The sequence below is a fragment of the Notamacropus eugenii genome, chromosome 3, assembly GCF_028372415.1.
Source record: "Notamacropus eugenii isolate mMacEug1 chromosome 3, mMacEug1.pri_v2, whole genome shotgun sequence".
Classification (NCBI taxonomy): domain Eukaryota; kingdom Metazoa; phylum Chordata; class Mammalia; order Diprotodontia; family Macropodidae; genus Notamacropus; species Notamacropus eugenii.
This window is the reverse complement of record NC_092874.1, coordinates 213,706,198-213,725,641: the sequence shown is the minus strand read 5'-3', so window position 1 is coordinate 213,725,641 and position 19,444 is coordinate 213,706,198. Positions and strand designations below refer to the sequence as shown.

At 36.2% G+C, this 19,444-nt stretch overlaps 1 protein-coding gene across 1 annotated transcript in view; it reads right to left on the bottom strand.

Moving 5' to 3' along the window:
* Nucleotides 1-19,444, bottom strand: part of YAF2 (YY1 associated factor 2) — a 76,699-nt gene that overhangs the window by 54,799 nt on the left and 2,456 nt on the right. Inside the window, 2 exon segments of the mRNA XM_072654327.1 lie at nt 1,930-1,984; nt 1,987-2,020. Of these exon segments, the coding sequence (XP_072510428.1) occupies nt 1,930-1,984; nt 1,987-2,020 (89 nt within the window).

The window sequence follows — 19,444 nt, the reverse complement described above, 5'->3', positions numbered from 1 at the left end:
ATACAGTTCATTAGTACCTCCCCTTCCTCATTAATTTTTTTTTTGTCCAATTACCATAAAATCTCTCTTTTCTGCATTCATGCCCTCCCATCTTTCTGGATGTTTATTGCCCTGTATAAGCTTTGATTCATCTTATTCTGAAGAAGGCTGCTGACCACTGAGGAACAATACTCTGCTCCTCCGATTTGAGGTTCCTCTCACCACCAAATTACTAAAGATTTTACATTTCAAGTGCTCATCTCCCATGTCTCCCCACATAAGAGTGTTTTTCAATAGGACCCACTTCCATTCCTGAATAGACTTGGTCTTTTGCCAGGGTTATCATTGATGCTTCACCATGATATGGAGGTAACCCCTGGATTCTCAAGGCTATGGCCTACCATCTTAGAAAAGCATCAGTGATGGCCCTGGCAAAAGATCGAATCTATTTCTTAAGCCAACTACAGAGAGAGAAAGAGAGAGAGATGACCAGTAAAATGGCCAACAGGTAATGAATTTTTTTTGGCCAAAGCAAACAACTCATGAAATAAATTTTTAAAAATTTAAATGCCTTCAGACCTGTCCATCACCCTTCTGCTTCTACAGTGATGGTAGCATATTTTCAAGAAAGAAGACAAGACAGCAGGTGCTAAAAATCATGATTTTTAGGCCATCAATATACTTCAACTTGACGACTAGTATTCTAAATGTGAGATTTTCATACAATTACCAAGAGTAGACATATTGCTAAAGGATCTGAATCAATCGACATTTCTGCTATAATCAAAACCAGAAGAAAAGTTTCAGCTAAATGGAAAGATGACTCACTCAACAGGAAGGCAAAGAAAACAGCTAGTGGAATAGGTTTTACTGTACCACCAAAGACAAGAATATTTGTTCATCATGTGTTACAATACTAACAAATCAAATAAGATAACACATGTACAGTGCTTTGCAAACTTTAAAGAACAATATAAATGCTAGCTATTGTTATTATTCATCAAAAAAAAAACCCCTCCATAACAGCAACTGAAGTTTATATAACAAAATCAGTTTCCAAGGTTGAAGAGACAGAGAAAAATCTATCAAATACTTGATAAGACCCTTCAAACTAAATCAATAAACACTCTGATATTTGGTAACTTCAATGGGAAGGTAGAAAAGGTAAAGAAAGGGAAAAGTATATGGGAAAGCATGGTTCAGAAAAAAGGAAGTAGAGAGTACAAAGACTTGCAGATTACACAGAAGAAGTTCCATGCCTCTTCAGCACAAAAACTGTCTTAAAGAAAAGAATTGATATTTTATCAAATGACAAAAAATATATTTTACCAAATAGAAAAAGACTTGTTTTTGGTATGAAAGTTGTCCCTGAGTAACCCAGATTATTCTTAATACCTATACTTGTTGAATATCCTTCTCCTGTTATGCTAAGTAAATTTCCTTTGGCTAACTGTTGAATAATCTCAACATATTTCATTTTGGTCTAATATTGAACCTAAGGCACCACAAAGCTGGCCTACTCAGAGAACACATCAATACAAAATCTTTGTGAAAGTCATCTATACATGAACTGAAAGTATACCTGATGATGCTATTTGTAGGAAACAAGCAGGCTTCTACAAACAAGACTCATCAATGGCTCACATTTTCACCATTTCACCATGAAGTTAAAGACATAGAGAACATAAGATTCCTTTGGTCATTACTAAAGTCTTTGATTTGGTAGAACTAGATGTGAACTTATGTGTTTTTACAATTAAGTATCTGCTATTCAGATATCAAAATAATTCAAAATGGCTTGAAAAATATAACTGAAATAACCCTGTTCAACAATCCTCTGGATAATAAATAACAGATGAGGTGTAAAACAGGGAGATGTATGTTTGCCAAAAGTATTTGCCACTGTGATGGATAAGATCCAGTGGAGAGTCCAAGTTGAAGAGGAATTACCTGTAGATGGTGAGGTCCTCCAGATGTTCCTGTATGTGGATGACACTGTGCTGACTTGATGACATCAAGCCCCGGAACACTGCAGAGCCTCCTGGAAGAGATCTGTAATCACTCAAAGGAGTTTGGACTATCTATCCAGACAGGAAAGATCAAATGGATGAAGAACATCCACTGTACAAAATATACATGCATTTAGAGAGACAATCTATAAAGAGTTTATCCGTCAGATGTATATATCTGGGTAAGACAGTACAGATGGGCAATGAGGTGGGCCCAGAGTTGAACAGGTAAAGAGCACGCTAAATTGACTTGAGGAAAATGCAAAGCTCATTGATCTCAAAGCTTACCATGATGGCAAAGGCATATCTTTTAATACTAATATCTTACCAGCATTGCTTTTTGGCAGCAAGATATGGAATTACAAAGAATTAAAAATAAGTAGCACATAGAAGGCAATGGATAAAATACATGGCGGGAGTATTTACACTTTAACAGCTAACTGGGAAGGAATTCTGAATAACTGAGTAAAAGATATCAAGAAACTACATGATAGGAAGAGAAGATGGGCTGACCACATGACAAGAGCAAGGGATGACAGGTTAGATAGTCACAGTGCTCCAATGGCAGATTGTAGGAAAAACCAAGGAAGGCTTCCAGCATGTTGGTTGGACCACTATGACAAACTTATGGAAGCACATGGATAAGAACCCCACAGGATGGACACACATGAATGAGTTGCAACCTGAATCACTGGAGAAAACTTCTGAATCTAAGAGACCGTAGAACCATTTGAGTATTTTTGCATATTGTCCTAAGTGCCTAGTAGGCACTTAACAAAGGCTTCTTGATTGAAGTTCAAAATTTCCTCAGCTGCTTTTTAGTATAGAACAGGAATTCTTATCATTTTTGGCATCACAGACCCCTTTGGCAATCTGATTTAGTTACACTGGTCTGATTACTGTTCCACAAACAATATACTTTATCTCATAACTCTATGAATTTTTACCTGTTTTCCCACATACCTGGAACATTCTCTCTCCTCATTTCCACTTCCTGGCTTCCAACTCCCACAATGCTATAGTGCCTTCCTTCGGAGAGTTTATCTCCAATTTATTCTGTAAGTGCCTTGTTTCTACACAGTTGTTTCCTTGAGGGTTGAGAAGGGCTTTTATTATTGTTTTGTTTCTCATTTCTTTGTATGCTTATGTCCTGGGCACATAACAAGTTCTTTTTGAGTTGAACTGTTTTTAAATGCATAAAAATGTATAAAACAAAATATGTAGGATTTGAAGTAGAAGCCAATGTTATTAAAATGCAGTTATCAAAATATTTTTTAAATCAAGTTCACAGACACCAGATGTAGAAACTGTCAAACTCTTATTATAAAAACCCAAAAGACTGTCACTAATTGATTTTGGAGACTGAAAGAATGTCACTCATTAATTTAGGTGAATGTCACCTGTGGTTTTAGCCTTTCAATTAAAAGTACTTTAATATGCAGTATGTTTTAAGTCTTTTTTTAAAAAAATACAGTAATTCTTTACTTATCTGGAAGCATTAAGAAATGAGGTCATAGGATATAAGAAGAGTTGGCATGACATCCTAAAGAACTCATTGATCATAACCCCCTCATTTTATAGATGAAGACATTGAGATCCAGAAAGAACAGGTTACTTGAAGGTCACACAGGGAATAAGCAGAAAAGCTGTCTTCCACTGAACACAAATACATAAAAAATTTTACTTAAGCACTAATACTGTAATTACTTTGAAGGCAAATGGATAAGATGGATTACAGACCTCTTCACTTCCTTCTCAAAGTATTTTGAACATAGACCAACAACAGTAAGTTAGGGTCCTTTAATTACTACTAATTACTACTAATTATTACTAAGGTAATACTGTGGAGACAATTAGATCAAGGGCTTGTGAAGTTAGCATACATAAATATTATTTGTGTCTCAGTTGGTTAATGTTTAAAAAAATTCTTTTGTGGTCTATATTGTAAATTCTTTAAAAAGAAGTTATCACTTGACCAAAAGTTGGAATTGTTTTATGTGATATGAACTGTGTTAAAAATGAAAAAATTAAAAAAAATATTGGGAACACCTAACTTTTTCTTAAATCTCTGTTATATCACAGTGAAGTGCTTTTGACCCAGATTTTTTTTATCTTACTTTTTAATAGTTCTCCTCACCAATTATTTCTGTATGCTTACAGCCACCTTGATTTCCCTCATAACCTAGCTTTGACAATCAGATACTAGACCTTGCACTTTTTAAGGAAACAAAATATACTATAAAGGCTACATATCAAAGCTCAACTGCTTCACCTATTAGAGAGCTTTAACTAAATAGAATCAACGTTTACCCTTAGCACATTTCTGACTTGGTTATCTAGTTTCCTAGTCTTCAATAAAAATTTCAAAGTATCAAATTATATTGGGGAGGGCTGGGTGGGTAATAGATTTAAAAAATAAAATGGTATCTCTGATGTCATCTAATCCAAGCCATTTTTATACTTGTGGAATTTGAGTCCTTGAGGCATTTATTAACTCATCTAAAGTCACCCAAGTAGGGAGTGGCAAAGTTGAGATTTCAATCCTGGCCCTCTAACTCCAAATTTAACACTCTTCCCTTGCTTCAAACAGTCTCCAAAAGATTAAAGCAGGGAAAACAGAAGAGCAGGGCTCCAATAGTTAAGTCTCTAACTTTCTAGCTACCTGAGACCAGGAGTGAAAGAAAAATGTCGAGTTATCAACCTGTTATATCAGGCCTTAGAAGAATGGCCTATATTATAGGGCAAACATGTTTACAGAATGGAAGGTAAGTGCATTAACACTGGTGCACTGGGTTCTGGTTCCCCAAGGTGGAGTGGAGAGGAGAGGGGAGAGCAGTGTGGCCAGGGGCTCAAGCACCATGAACAGTTTCAACAAGAAAGATCAAAAATCAGAGAGCAACAAGAAGTTGGAATGAAGAATCAAACTGTAAAGAAATTAAGTACAATATTAAAAGGACTGGAAACAGTTGGTATATTTGCACTTATACTTAATTTTTACGGTAAATTTAAGAAGAATTCAGTTTTCAGTTCATCAATGAAGGTTTATTAAGCACTTACTATATATAAAGCCCTGGGTGGCCAAGAGCATTATATTCTCATGTTTTAGCATACATATATAGAAAGACTTTCTGATAAGACTGGATTGATAAGCTAGCTAACAGCTAATACTGCACTTTCAAGTTTGCAAAACTTTTTACAAATATTCTATTACTTCATCTCCACAATAAGCCTGGGAGGTAGGTGATTATTATCTTCGTTTTACAAATGAGAAAACTGAGGATAAAAGTTAAATGACTTCCCCATGGTCACATACTCTGCGCCTGAGTTAGTCTTCTTGGCTCCAGGTACAGGACTCTATCCAGTAAGCCAGATGTTCTTTATGTTGGAATCCAGCAGTAGATACCAGGGAAGTAACAGTTGAAAATTAAGGTACAAGGAGAGAGGGATACATGTACCTGCATAAAGCCTGCCCAGAAGCAGGCCTGTTCCTCCTTTCTCACCAATTTTGTGGTTCACTGTAGTCAGCCAACATATTCTTCTAAATCCACCTGAAATCAGTTTCCAAGCCTTAGCATGGTGCTTTGACTGCAGTATACATTCAGAGATGGATCTTTTGGCTCACTGAGGACCAAAAAATTAAAATGTGATGCCACCACAGATCTCTCACATTTCTTGTGTCAAGCTTCAGGTAGGAGTTGGATTAAATGACTCTCCAAGTCCCTTTCCAACTTTAAGATTGTATGAACTTATATCGAGGCCTTTTTTTTTTTTTGGTGAGGCCATGAGCTGTATTATCTACGTTCTGTAACATATTCATTTCTTGGCTGAATAGGAGATATCTCTTCTGGGTGACTTGGTCTTCAGGCTTTAGGGAAACTGCTAGTCCATTGTTCAAAAACAATAAAATGGGTGAATGATAGTCACCACTCAAGATAAACCAAAATAAGGAACAGAAAATATGTTCCTTCCAATGATCATATAACATTGTTAAGAATGACCATGACAGTTCTCCTAAACCAGTGACCTATGCAATTAAGTACAATTTATTTTCCCTTTTGGGAAAAAGACTGATAAAATGATAAATTTAGTAATTTATCCATGATTTGATACTTTAAAGGTCAATCTAATTTTAAGTTAAAGACAAGGTATATTCTTTTTGTTTCCCCATCTAATCATATGTCAGACAGGGTATATTCCTTTTTCCCTCATGTAACTGTAAATCAAAGACAAGGTATTTTCTTTCTAAGTTTCATTTTGGAAAATAAGCTTTTGTAAAAGTCTAATCTGGATATTTAGGTGAGGAAGAAGCTTGTATTTTTAAAAACAAACAGCAAACTAAATTAGAAAAAAAATCAAAGGTTTTAATTCAAAATGTAAGCATTTGTAAGGTCCTTGGGTGCAGCCTTTTGACAAAGTCCAAGTTTTACAGAACAAATCCTTTTATTAAGGGGATCTATTCTGAGAAATTTGGATTCAGTCAAAAGGCCATACTTGAGGACCTAGAGGGCCACATGTGGCCTTGAGGATGGCAGGTTACCCACCCCTGATAACCAATCATTTCATAATCACTGATTCTAGTAAGGCTAATTTGCTTAAAATAATTATAAAACATCTCTTATTTGAAAGGACAACATAATGTGCTTTACCCACATAGGAAATGCTTCACTCAGGTAAACACTCAAATAAGACATTGGTAAAAAAATATTAAAGCTAGCATACTTTAATCAAAATTGCTTTCCTCACTTCATATAGTTATGGGCTAGTGTGGCTAATTATATATGAATACTATTCCTAAAATCATAAATCCAAAGATTTTGGACTAAGGGGAAAACTGAAAAAATATCAAATTTATACTGAAGGAGTCTTTTCTAAGTGTTTTTAGAACAAATCTATATTTCAAAGAACTTTCAAAAAGATAACTTTTAAATTATAACCACAGATTGTTACCAGCTCTTTTCCAAGCTCACCTATACAGCCCCAAACTAGACTAATAATCCTAAAGTATAAATAGCAGAAAGAGAAATATTTCAGTTCACATATAAAAATTGACCATGACAATTTTGGAACACAGGAAAAGTATAACACAGAAGTTCCATGAGCTTCTTTTATCTTCCTGGCTTCTTTTATGCCAGGGTCACATAGGTATCCTCTTATTTTCATGGTTGTTTCACCTTAAGCTCTAAGGAGTTTACATAGAATCAATAAGACATTTTATTAAGCACTTTTTCTGTGCCAGGAACCAAGATACTAAGCAAAAACAAAAATAGTCTTTTGCTCTTAAGGAGCTTGGATTCTAAAAAAGATAAAAGGTACATTTATAGGTATATACAAGATACCAATAGAAACAAAGTTAGGTAGGCATAAAAATCTCAAAATTAGTTTCATTTAAAATTCAAAAATATTTAGTGGTAACATCTATTCCGGACACTGCATGCACATCTTCATTCAAAGATGATTATAACAGTAGTTGCCATAATGGTAACTTACAATCTAAGAGGGGATCACAGATTTAGAACTAGAAGGAAACTTAGAAATCTTCTAGTCAAACTTCTTTGTTCTACATATGAGGTGACTGAAACTGAGAGTAACTGAGCAACTTGTCCAAAGTCAGAAAGGTTATTTTATATGCTAATCCAGGCCCTTTAGACTCAACATCAAGTGTTCTTACCACCAAAACACACAGCCATCAAGTATATAAATGACTACAATACAAATAAGAATACCACAAATAAAAATGTTATAAGAGTTCAGAGGTAGCAATGACTCGTTGGAACAGATCGGAGAAATCTTCGAAAAACTGAACTCTGAACAATTTTGATTAGGCATAAAACTGGGAAGACCAGTATAAGCAAAGACAAAAGGCAAGATGAGGTATATGTCTATCTTGAATGGAATGCAGAATACAAGTGAGGGTTTAAAGAGAAAAAAGGGATAGAAAGGCAGGCTGCAACAACAAGTACTAAACTGTTTGGACTTTATATGTAGGCAACAGAGAATCACTGAAGGTTGTTGAATAAGGAAATGATACAGGTATCTCATGTCAAGATGGTAGAGTAAATAGAAAGAGAACAGTTTAATTCTCAAATATGTATTCTAACATAAACCCCCCAAAAAGGACATCTTGAATGATTAAGAAATATAAAAAGAAACTACAGTAACTTCATCAAAACCAAGGTGTAAGGAGGGGAAGAAAGGAAACCAGCCAGAAGAGGAGAAGGGGAAAGTACAGTCCATGGAGGCTTTCCAGCCTTGATCAGAAACAATCCTAGGACACTGTGACTCTATAGTGTACCAGGTATTGGGAAATCCACAGAGCTACAAAGGGGAACCTAGGGGAATGAAACACTTGCAGAGCTTGGAACTCAAGCGGATTTTTAAAGTCGTAAGAGGATAGAGATGGACCACCTAATCAAGTGGATCTGAAAGTTTGCAGGTCATGAAACAGAGCACCCCTTAATACTCTGAAGAGCTCATCTCTCTGTACAAAGAGAATATAATCAGACCTGGTATCTGCCAGCACTTGGTTCAGAGACAGATACCAGTGGAAATTAAGGCCTGCAGCAGAATCCCAGAAAATACAGACCAGGATCAAACAGGAGCACAGCATACCATCCAAGAGTAAAAAAAAAAAAAAAAAGCAGCCAACTCTGGACCCTGACCATAAGTCCCACCTCAGAAAATAAAGCTGAAAATAAGAACAAAACTAAATAAGAAACCAAACAATAAAGAAATGTTATAGATACAGGGACATCTAGGACACAGGCTTAGAGAAAGAAAGTAACGCCACAGCAGCTATGGGCAGAACGGTTTGACTACAAGGACTATATCTTAGAAGAGATGAAGCAAGTCAAACAATAAACTTTTATTAAATACCTACTATCTGCAAGTCACTATGCTAAAATCATATGAAACACTATTTGTAAAACATGCTTAGCATAGTGCCTGGCAGATGGCAGGTGCTAAAAAAAATGCTTATCCTTTCTCTCTTCTAAATGCTAGGAATACAAAGAAAGGCAAAAACAATCAATGCTCTTGAGGAGCTCACACTTAAATGAGGGAAGACAACATGCAAAAAACTATGTATAAATAAGCCATATACAAGATAAATTAGAAATATTTAACAGAGGGAAGGCACTAGAATTAAGAGGTCTAAGGAAAGGCTTCCATTAGAAGGTGGAATTTTAGCTGACACTTGAAAGAAGCCAGGGAAACCAGGAGGCAGAGAAAAGTGATATCATTCCATGCAAGAAAGACAATGAATATCCCTGGAGTTGGGAGATAAGAGTATTGTGTGTGAGAAACAGTAAGAAGACCAGTGTCATAAGATCACAGAACATGTGAAAGGGTGTAAGGTGTAAGAAAGCTGGAAAGAAAGGCTCAAGGGAAAGGTGATATCAGATTATGGAGGGAGGTTTTGAAGGACAAATAGGATTTTATATTTGATTCAGGGAGTCACTGAAGTTTATTGGGAAGGAAAGTGACATGGCCAGATTTGCCCTTTAGGAAGACCACTTTGACAGCTGAGTAGAAGAAGATGGACTAGAATGTGAAAAGACTTGTGGTAAACAGTTCAACCAGCAAGTGTAGTAATAGTCCAGGCATAAGGCCCATAGCAGGTGCTAATGTCAGAAGATAGACAGGAGAGCTTGCACGACATGTTGCAAAAGCAAAACTGACAGACCTTGACAACAAATTAGACAAAGGAAGTAAAAAAAAAAAAAAGAAAGAAAGAAAAAAGAAAAAAAAAGGGAGGAGTCAAGGATGACACCAAGATAAAATCCCCAAGAACACAGTCAAAATCCAGAACACCTGAGTTAAAGATAAACTACTTCACAAGCAGCCAGAAGGAAAGAGTTCAACTAGTAAAGAATCATAATTAGGATCACACAAGACCTGGTAGTGGCAGCCACGTCTATAAAGACAGTTTGTAATACAATACTCCAAAAAGGAAAAGTTATACAAGCTTACAACTAAGAATAATTTATCCTGCAAATGTGAGAAAAAAAGAAACTTTTAAGGAAAAACAACTCTAAGCATTCTTGATTAAAATTTTAAAAAAATAATAATAAAATTACAAACAAATCAAGAGAAACATAGTAAGGTAACTAATCACACTGTAGTAACTAGAGGAAACTATTCAAGATGAAGCATTTAAATTATAATGTGGGGATTAGAAATAAGTAGACCAGTAAAAGCCAAATGCTGTCAAGGGCAAAGGCAGGGGTGCAAGGGAAGAGTTACATAAGACAAAGGGACTGAGGTGGTTTTTTTTCTCTTAAAGATCTTAAGAAAAGGTAGGGGAAAAGAATAAACTAGGTAACAAGGAGGGAGGAACTCATTATTTCAAATAATCGGGATGTCTAAGTTAAAGACTACATGAACAGAGTAAAAGGTATGGGAAGCAACCATCACACAAGCCTGACTTTCATCTGAAGCAGAGAAAGGGTGGGGGGAGGGGGGAAGGAGGGAGAGGGAGGGAGGGAGAGACAGAGAGGGAAAGGGAGAAGGAGAGAAGGAGAGAGGGGGAGAGGGGGAGGGAGAGAGACGGAGAGAGATGGAGAGAGAGGGAGAGAGAGGGAAAGAGAGGGAGAGAGAGGGAGAGAGAGGGAGAGAGAACATTTGGTGTAGAAATAAATTAAACTAGAGAAACAGGTGGAGCAGGGAGGGAGTCATGAGAGAGAGATTAGTCATAAGCAAAACAAGTTTCAACCTTGGAGGGTGGATCATAACAGAAGAATTTAAAGGAAAAGCAATGTCAGAACAGGTGATTATTATCCGGCTGAGGTGAAAAGAAGAAGGGCACTGGAGTAGATACAGGCTGTTTTAATTTCAGGTCATTTGTGTTAAACATATTTCTTCTCTTTCATCACCTTCTTTGAAAAGAAGAGGATAGGTCAAAAAAGGAAAAATGAGTAGGAGGAAATGACGGAGGGAAATACATGATTAACAATCATAACAATCAACAAAAATGGGATGAACTCACCCCCCAAAAAACAAAAAAAGATAGAATGAAATAGAAAACAGAATCCAACAATACCAGAAGCACATAAACAAAGATTCACATCCTAAAATGACAGGGTGGAGCAAAATTTATTGTGCCTCTGTTGAACTCAAAAAAGCAAGGATATTAATCATGACCTCGAACAAGGCAAGAGTAAAAAAAATAGACATGTTGAAAGTGTTAGAGACAAACCACATCATGCTTAAAGATAACAAACTGTTATTCTTAATTTTGGAGTTGCCTTGGGGACAGGATACCGGGCAATGAGTTCTCTAAATTTGACTAGTGATGACAGAGCTAAGAGGAATGATGATGGCAGAGGCAGAGTTTTGGTGTATGGAGGCAAATGTATGCATACTTTCAAGCCAAAGACTGATGAACTGCCAGCAATGACATGGTAGAAATTGAAGAAACCAATATCAATGTGATCATTATAACAACTGACTCCTTCACCAAGCAAGCTAATCAAGAGACAGATGATGTCAAGAAACTTTGGAATGATCAGAAGGTGGACACAATTCTTTGCAATGGGCAGAAAGCAATACCAAAGCTAAATCTATATAAACTGATGTTCAAATAGAACATATGGACCTCAACCATTTCTAGACACTTTGCAACCAAACACCTGAAAGATGGCCTTCTACTCTTGGCTAGAGTTAAGTTTACTTCAGATGGAACTTCAGGGAGTTTTTCTTTAATTCTAGTAGCTTCTTAGTTTGTCCCTTATGGTTATAATACGGTAGAGGGAGCCATTCATTAGCTCTAGTTGGGGAAAACAGAAGCCTGCTGTTCCACTGCAATTGCTATGCTTGTGGTTACCCTGGATAAATTAATTCTTGATACCAGTTTCAGTTCCTATGCTCCATTTGAATTCCTTGTTGAAACTTTGCATGACTGAATTTGTCAATCAACAGTCAACAAACATTTACTGAGCATTACTTATGTGCTAGGCACTAAGGATACAAACAGAAGCAAAAAGAACAGTTCTTGCCTTCAAAGAGATTACATTCTAATTAGGAAAAATAATACATAACAGAGAGCTGAAAGGCAGGGAGAGAGTAGGAGAAGGTACCCAAGAGACAGGGTAGCAAATCCTGGAGAGCCATAACTAGGAGAGGAATAATAATAGATGGTTAGCCTGAGGTCTTTTCTGAAAATGGAGATTCTAGAAGGAATCTGTCAATAGGAAAAAGGATCTGTAGAGGTGGAAAGATGCTCCAAGGCAAGAAGGCCACAAGGATTAAGAAAAGTTCCAAAGTGAGAAGGTAATTGAGATACGATGGACTGAAAAATGACTGGACTAGGGCTCTACTTCAAAATGAAGCTTCTAAGAGGAATACAGCCAAGGGAGAAAGGGGTCTCAGGGCAAAAGAGATGTTCCAGGTGAGAAGGCCACAGAGAAAGAATAACTTTCCAGGGAATACTGGGATCGCAGGGAAAAGACTATTGAGGAATTTGAGGAATTCAAGTTGAGGAATCCATATAGCATCAATGGGAGGGAAAGACAGAGCTAACTTTGACTTACACCATTCTATTACTGTAGAGGACAATAACATCCTCCCAGTCCCTCAGGCTCACTACTTATAAGTCATCCTAGACTCCTCAACATCTCTCACTCCACCATATCCAGTCTGTTGCCAAGGACTGTCAAATTCATCTTTGTGACATCTTTCAAATACATTCCTTTCTTTCTTCTGACAGCCACCACTCTAACTCAAGCCCTCCTCGCCCTATGCCTAGGCTACCCTAACAGCCTGCTGATGGGTGTGCTTGCTTCAAGCCTCTCCCCACTCTAATCAATCCATCCTTCCATTCAGCACCTAAAATGATTTTCCTAAAGAACAGGTTTTATCCACTACCCAATAAACTCCAGTGGTTCCCAATTGCCTCTAGGATCAAATAAAAAAAGGTTTGGTTGGCAATTAAGCCCTTCAGAAACTAGCCTCTTTCTGGCTTTTCAATCATCTTATATGTTATTCCTCAACATATATGCCATGATCCAGTGATACTGGTCTCTTGGATATTCCATGAACAAAACACTTATGGCTTTGGGCATTTTCTCTGGATGTCTCCAAAGCCTGAAATGCTCTCCCTTCACCACTCTGACTACTGACCTCCCTGGCTTCCTTTAAGACCAACTAAAATCCCTTCTTCTTAAGGAAGCCTTCCCCAATCCCTCTTAATTCTAAAACCTTTCCTCTGTTAATTATTGCCTATTTTTCCTGTTTATAGCTTGCTCTGTAAACATTTGTTTGCAATTTGTGCCCTCCATTAGACTACCATCTCTTTAAGGGCAAGAACTGTCTTATACCTCTTTTTTTATCCCCAGCACTCAGCACAGTGCCAGGCATATAAAAGGTGCTTAATAATCAATAAATAAAAATTGATTGGGCCTCAGTTTTCAGTTAATCCAATGAAAAGACTGGACTACCTGATCTCTAAGCTCACCATTAGATCTGATATTCTATGATTAAATGAAATATACAGTATCATTAAAAGAGACACAAATGTTGATCAACTTTGAAATGTTATCCATTGTTTTGTGAAGTAAAATTATTTAAATATGTATTTTTCATTTTAATGGTTGTTACACGCTGGGCTTAAAATGGGTCTGTTCCCTGGCAATTCAGGTCCAGTACTAGGATGAAAGGGAAATCAAGTCATTTACTGGTTAACAAAAGGAGTTTTACCTAGCCACAGAAGAAGAGGGATGTTGAACTGAGATATTTAGTAAGTATATCATATTGATTCAACAGAGCACAGCTTCCAAGTGTTAGTCATGCTGTCAGTCTATGATCAAGACTCAAAAAGAAAGAGTTAGACCCTTTGACACATCAATACTACTTCTGGGGCTATATCCCAAAGAGATCATAAAAATGGGAAAAGGACTCATGTGTACAAAAATATTTATAGCAACTCTTTTTGTGGTGACCAAGAGCTGGATATTGAGGGGATGCCCATCAATTAGGGAATGGCTGAAGAAGTTATAGTATATGAATGTAATGGAATACTACTGTGCTATAAGAAATGATGAACAGGCTGACTTCAGAAAAACTTACAAAGACTTATATGAACTGATGCTGAGTGAAGTGAGCAGAACCAGGAGAACATTGTACACAGTAACAGCCACAGTGTGATGACTGACTTTGATAGACTTAGCTCTTCTTAGCAATGAAAGGACCTAAAACTATTCCAAAAGACTCATGACAGAAAATGCCATCCACATCCAGAGAAAGAACTATGGAGTCTGAAAACAGACTGAAGCATACTATTTGCTCTCTTTTTTTTTTGTTTTTTCTTTCTCATGGTTCCTCCCATTCGTTCTAATTCTTCTATAAAACATGACTCTTGTGAAAATGTTTAATAGAAATGAATTATGTAGTGCCTATATCGAATTACAAGCCATCTTCAGGAGGAGAAACAGAAGGGAAGTGGAGAAAATTTAAATCTTGTGGAAGTGAATGTTGAAAATGAAAAATCAATTAATTTTGAAAAAGAAAGAGCTAGAGCTCCCCATGTCTTTTGTATTCACAAAACCAGAAAGTCAATTCAACAACCTGAGCCATGAAGGGAGGGGGAGGAAAAAGGCTTATTAAAAGCCTGCCTAGGCTAAATGGCAGGGTACTTCTGAAGTACTGCTTCTATCACACCACAGTATCAGTGACAATAACTCAACAAAAAAAGAACTTCAAGATAATTATTATGATGTTGATAATACATACATAATATCTATTCTGACTATATCATCTTTCATATCCCAAGGCTGGTACTGCTTTTCATTTGTTTTTTGCTATATTTATTGTTATAGTTCTCCAGTTGTTTCAATCATGTCCAACTTTTCATGACTCCATTTGGGGTTTCTTGGCAAAGATCCTAGATCAGTTTGCCATTTCTTTCTCCTACTCATCTTACAGATAGATAAGGAAATGGAAGCAAACAGTGTTAAGTTACTTGTCCAGGGGCACATGGCTAGTAAGACCAGATCTGAACTCAGCTCTTCCTGTCTCCAGAACCAGCACTCTAAATTTACTATATTACAAAAGCTATAACTTCAATAGCAGTAGCTAAAGGAGAAAATGTTCACAATGACCTTAAATAGAGATAATACAATTAAAATATAACAGTGAACAATCTCCCAAAGTAAAACCTTAATACTTCAGTATTCATTTACTATTCTATCATCTTCTAAAATAATGCTAAAGCAAAATTATAACCACAAATACAATCATTTATCAAACAACGGTGTGCAGAATACTATACTAAATGGTAGGGAAAATACAAAGGTTTGTGTAAGACTCTAGATTCCCTACACTCAGAGAATTCATAATCAAACAGGAGAATAGCATAGAGATCAAATAAAGATGTATATGATAGTGTAAGCAAGTTGGAGAGTTAGAAAATAAAGCAAGGTCTTAGAGTAAAAGTAATTACCTGGAAGATGAGGAAAAAACTTCATAAAAGATGGCATTTGTGTTAAAATTTTTTAAGAGGTTACTGCAATATCAACACAAATATTAGAGTAGGGTAAAAGGATGGGAATGAGCATTTATAAAGCACCAACTATATGCCTGGCATTGTGCTAAGTACTATATAAAAACCTCATTTGATCCTTACAACAACCTTGTGAGATTGGTGCTATCATTATCGCCATTTTACAGTTGTGGGAACTGAGGCAAACAGAGGTTAAGTGATTTGCCCAGAGTCACACAGCTAGTGTCTGATGCCAAATTTGAACTCAGGTCTTTCAGACTCCAGGATGGAGGAAATGAAAATCAGCTATTAACCAGTAACAAGTTCTACTTGATGAAAAAGGTAGGAAAAGGAAATTGGATAAAATTTTTTGATGTATATGTTGTATGCTGTATTACAAAATTGCCAGATTTGAAGAGAAAACCACTGAAACACAAGGACCTGTAACATCCCCAACTAGAACCCTATTCCATAACCTTCCAAAATATGGTTAAGTGTCTCTCAGGAGAATAAACATCTTGATCAGAGAATTCTCAATATACAAACCACACAGGAAAATTTCAGGACGAGAATTTACTTTTTTCGAGCATTAGAAACTATGAGGGTCTTTGACATATTTTGTGGATAACCAGACCCTGTTAAGACCCATTCTCCTTCCCATTTCTACCTCTCCAGGCCAAGTGAGTAAGATTTGTCTTATGCAAGATAGGTGAATATTTTGGTAACTCATTGGGGGAAAAGAAAGCAAAAACAAGCACAAGCAATCCACTACTACATTCACTACCAAGATCATACATTTAAAATTGGAAAGGAATTTAGAGATTATCTAATTTCACCCTCTTACTTTACAGATGAGGAAACTAAAGTCCAGAGAAGCTGTAACTTGAACAAGATCACAGAGGTATAATGCAGCAGAACCCAGGTTCTCTTATTTCAAGTCTAGCGGTTCTGTTACAACATAAAGATGTGTGGAAAAACGTAAAGAAGTTTCATCTTCTTGCTTCTCTTTTAAAAAAAAGTCTAGAAAACAAGGTATATGATGAGAACGTGAAGGACTTACTGCTTTGTCTGGAACAAGAAAGACCACAGTACTATGAATTTAAAGCACAAAAGGACTACAGAAGTCATCCAGCTCAACCTCTTAATTTTATGGATAAGAAAACTGAATGCCAGAGACAGTAAGTGACTCGCCTCAGGTAGCATCAGAGGAGTAATTTGAACACTGGTACTCCAATTACAGAGCCCAAATTCTTCATCTTGATTCCATAAATGTCCCTGAGATTTTATAAACCCATAGTAAAATGTCATCAAATTGAGTGACCAAAACAACACTGCTACATATGACTTCAGCAATGAAAACAAAAATTTCCATTTATCCAGAATAGCTGGGCAAACAGGATACTCTGATTAGAAGACTGAACCAATATTCTAAGAATACAATAAAATTTAATACCTTCAGTTTCCCAAGACTGTCATAATAAATATCATGTATAAAGGTTAAATATAATAGCCGCAGAAAACATGGGTGTTTTAGTTGACTGTACAGACACATGTAAGCCCTTAGCTTTCTAAGAAAATATATTTCTGATATTTTATCTCTCTTTAATAAAAATAGAATACAAAAAAACCAAAATCCACTTAGATTCTAAATAAATAGATTATTAGATCTCTACTGATCCATCTATGTTAACAGGTAAAAAAACAACACTAAAGCAGTAAATATTCACTCAAAGAGTTTAGTGAGCTATTAAAAATACTGACTTAAACAGTCTTCAGGAATGGTCACTTCCTCTAAAACAGGAGTTCTTGGATCTTTTTTTGTGTGTCAGAGATTCCTTTTTCTGTTTAAGCTTATAGATGGATTCCTTCTCAGAAGGTTTTTAAATTAATAAAACAAAATACACAAGATTACTAAGGAAATCAATTTATACTGATGTATTGTTATCAAAATATTAAAAATGTAAGTTTGCAGATCCCAAGTGAAGAACTTCTTTTCTAAGGAAACAAATACATATCAAGAAGCGGCTTAGATACAAAATGAGATTTTCATCTGGAACAGACTATTTAGACTTGGCCTTATCTGAAACAAAGGCCTCATTCAAAATTATCCAAGACTGAACTTATTTGCAAGTTACCTCTTTTTCAGTTATACCCTTAAGTACTATACTTAACTAAAAATATCACCTGAACATGTAGTATATAAATATTGCCAACACTGCAACCTTAGCCTTTCCACAGTGTGCTACAGGTTCTTGACCTAGACATATACTTCCTGGGAGGCAAATACATTTCAGTTTGAAGGTGCCCTATTAAAAATTTAAATTGCCCTGTATAGCCAAACAAGGATATCTCAATCTGGATTCAGGAAGAAACATTTTTTAACATTAGGAGGCAAATGAGAGCTCTTAGAGTTCAATATGGAATCCATAATTCCAAAGAAGCTGTTCAGAAAAAAGAAGTTAGAGGTTGAAAGAGCAATGGTTTACTTTTAATAAGACTGTATCTCTTTAGATTTCTGATGAACTATCTAGAACCTCTTCAGTTTCTGTCCAAATTACCATACGGGCTTCTCTGAGACTTCCTTGAGCAAAGTTTTCATCAATAAAAGCTGAACCTAGAAGAATTCTGCAGCCAGTATTACATATACCACCAAAAATGTTTTCTAAAAATTGTGTTTATTTAAATAAGCATACTTAGAGTAAGTTTTTCAGTACTATTAAGCTCTAAATGCAAATCCAGTCCTATATTTTAGGCATATTCAAAATGTTTTTGTGTGCATAAGTACAAGTACTTATTTGGCAATAGTATAAAGTGACCTTTATTTGTTCTTTTTTTTTTTAAAAAAAGCTTCAACTTTATTGCTTTTTAAATAAGTGTATAAGTGGACATTAATACACAAGGAGCAGAAGAGATTTATGTTGGCATTCGAGAAGATCACATACATGGCAAAATAAAATCAAAATGCCTAACTGAGAAGTTCTTCCTACACTACTGTCAAGATTTTATTTCTGTGCATTATTCATCATCTTTTCAGTAAAAATCAAGTGAGATTTAAAATGAGGAGAAATCTTAATTATTCACACTGCAAATATATTTCCTATTGAATATTAAAACTAACCAGCGTCGGCTGGATTCTCTTAATTACAACTACTGAAATACATCAGTATGATTATACTGTATTTTGCTAATCTACTGGAGGTCAGACTGATTCAGAGTACGTAACCTTTTTTAAATATTAGGCTGGATAGACAGGCTTAATGATATTAATTCACAGTCTGCCTTCCTTGTAAATGCTAAGGATCTCTGTAAAACAGTTGTTGGGGAATCAAGAATGTCTGATTTTTAATTTCCTGGATAGTCCTCTGTACCCACTTAATTCTTAAAGGTGATTTCTACGTTAGAAGTATTGAATTGTCACCCTGAAATCAGATAAAAGACTGAAAATAGGCAGAAGTCATTTTTAATTCAACAAGTCCGGTCTAATACACTGCCATTCAAGAAAATTTAGAGCATTTGGCCACTAGGTATTCATCTAGAATTTCATTCTTATATTTAAAGATTAGAGAACTAAAACGAAATACACATTTAAATCTAAACCGATGAGACTTTTCATCTGCAAACAGAAGTTTATAAAACACCACATTTCTTGCCGACATTATGAATTACCATTAAGTGGTTTCTCATGGATCAAAAACTGGCAGAACAACGCAACCAACATTAAATTTGAGGAGAAAAACCATTACTTCCGGCAATACTTACAAAATCACAGGGCTGCCCTTAAATATTTCATTCATTCTGAACCGCACAAAACCTCAGAGCCCCTTCCATCCCCCCGCAAACCACAACTCGGGCCCGATCCGTCGGACCCGGTTCTTACCCTGGGCACCACCTCGGCTTCCCTCCGCGAGATCCGCACCCCGGACGTCCCGGTGCACACCGCCTTTCCCCTTGTACCCACAGGGAGGGAAGGACTCGGAGGAGCGAG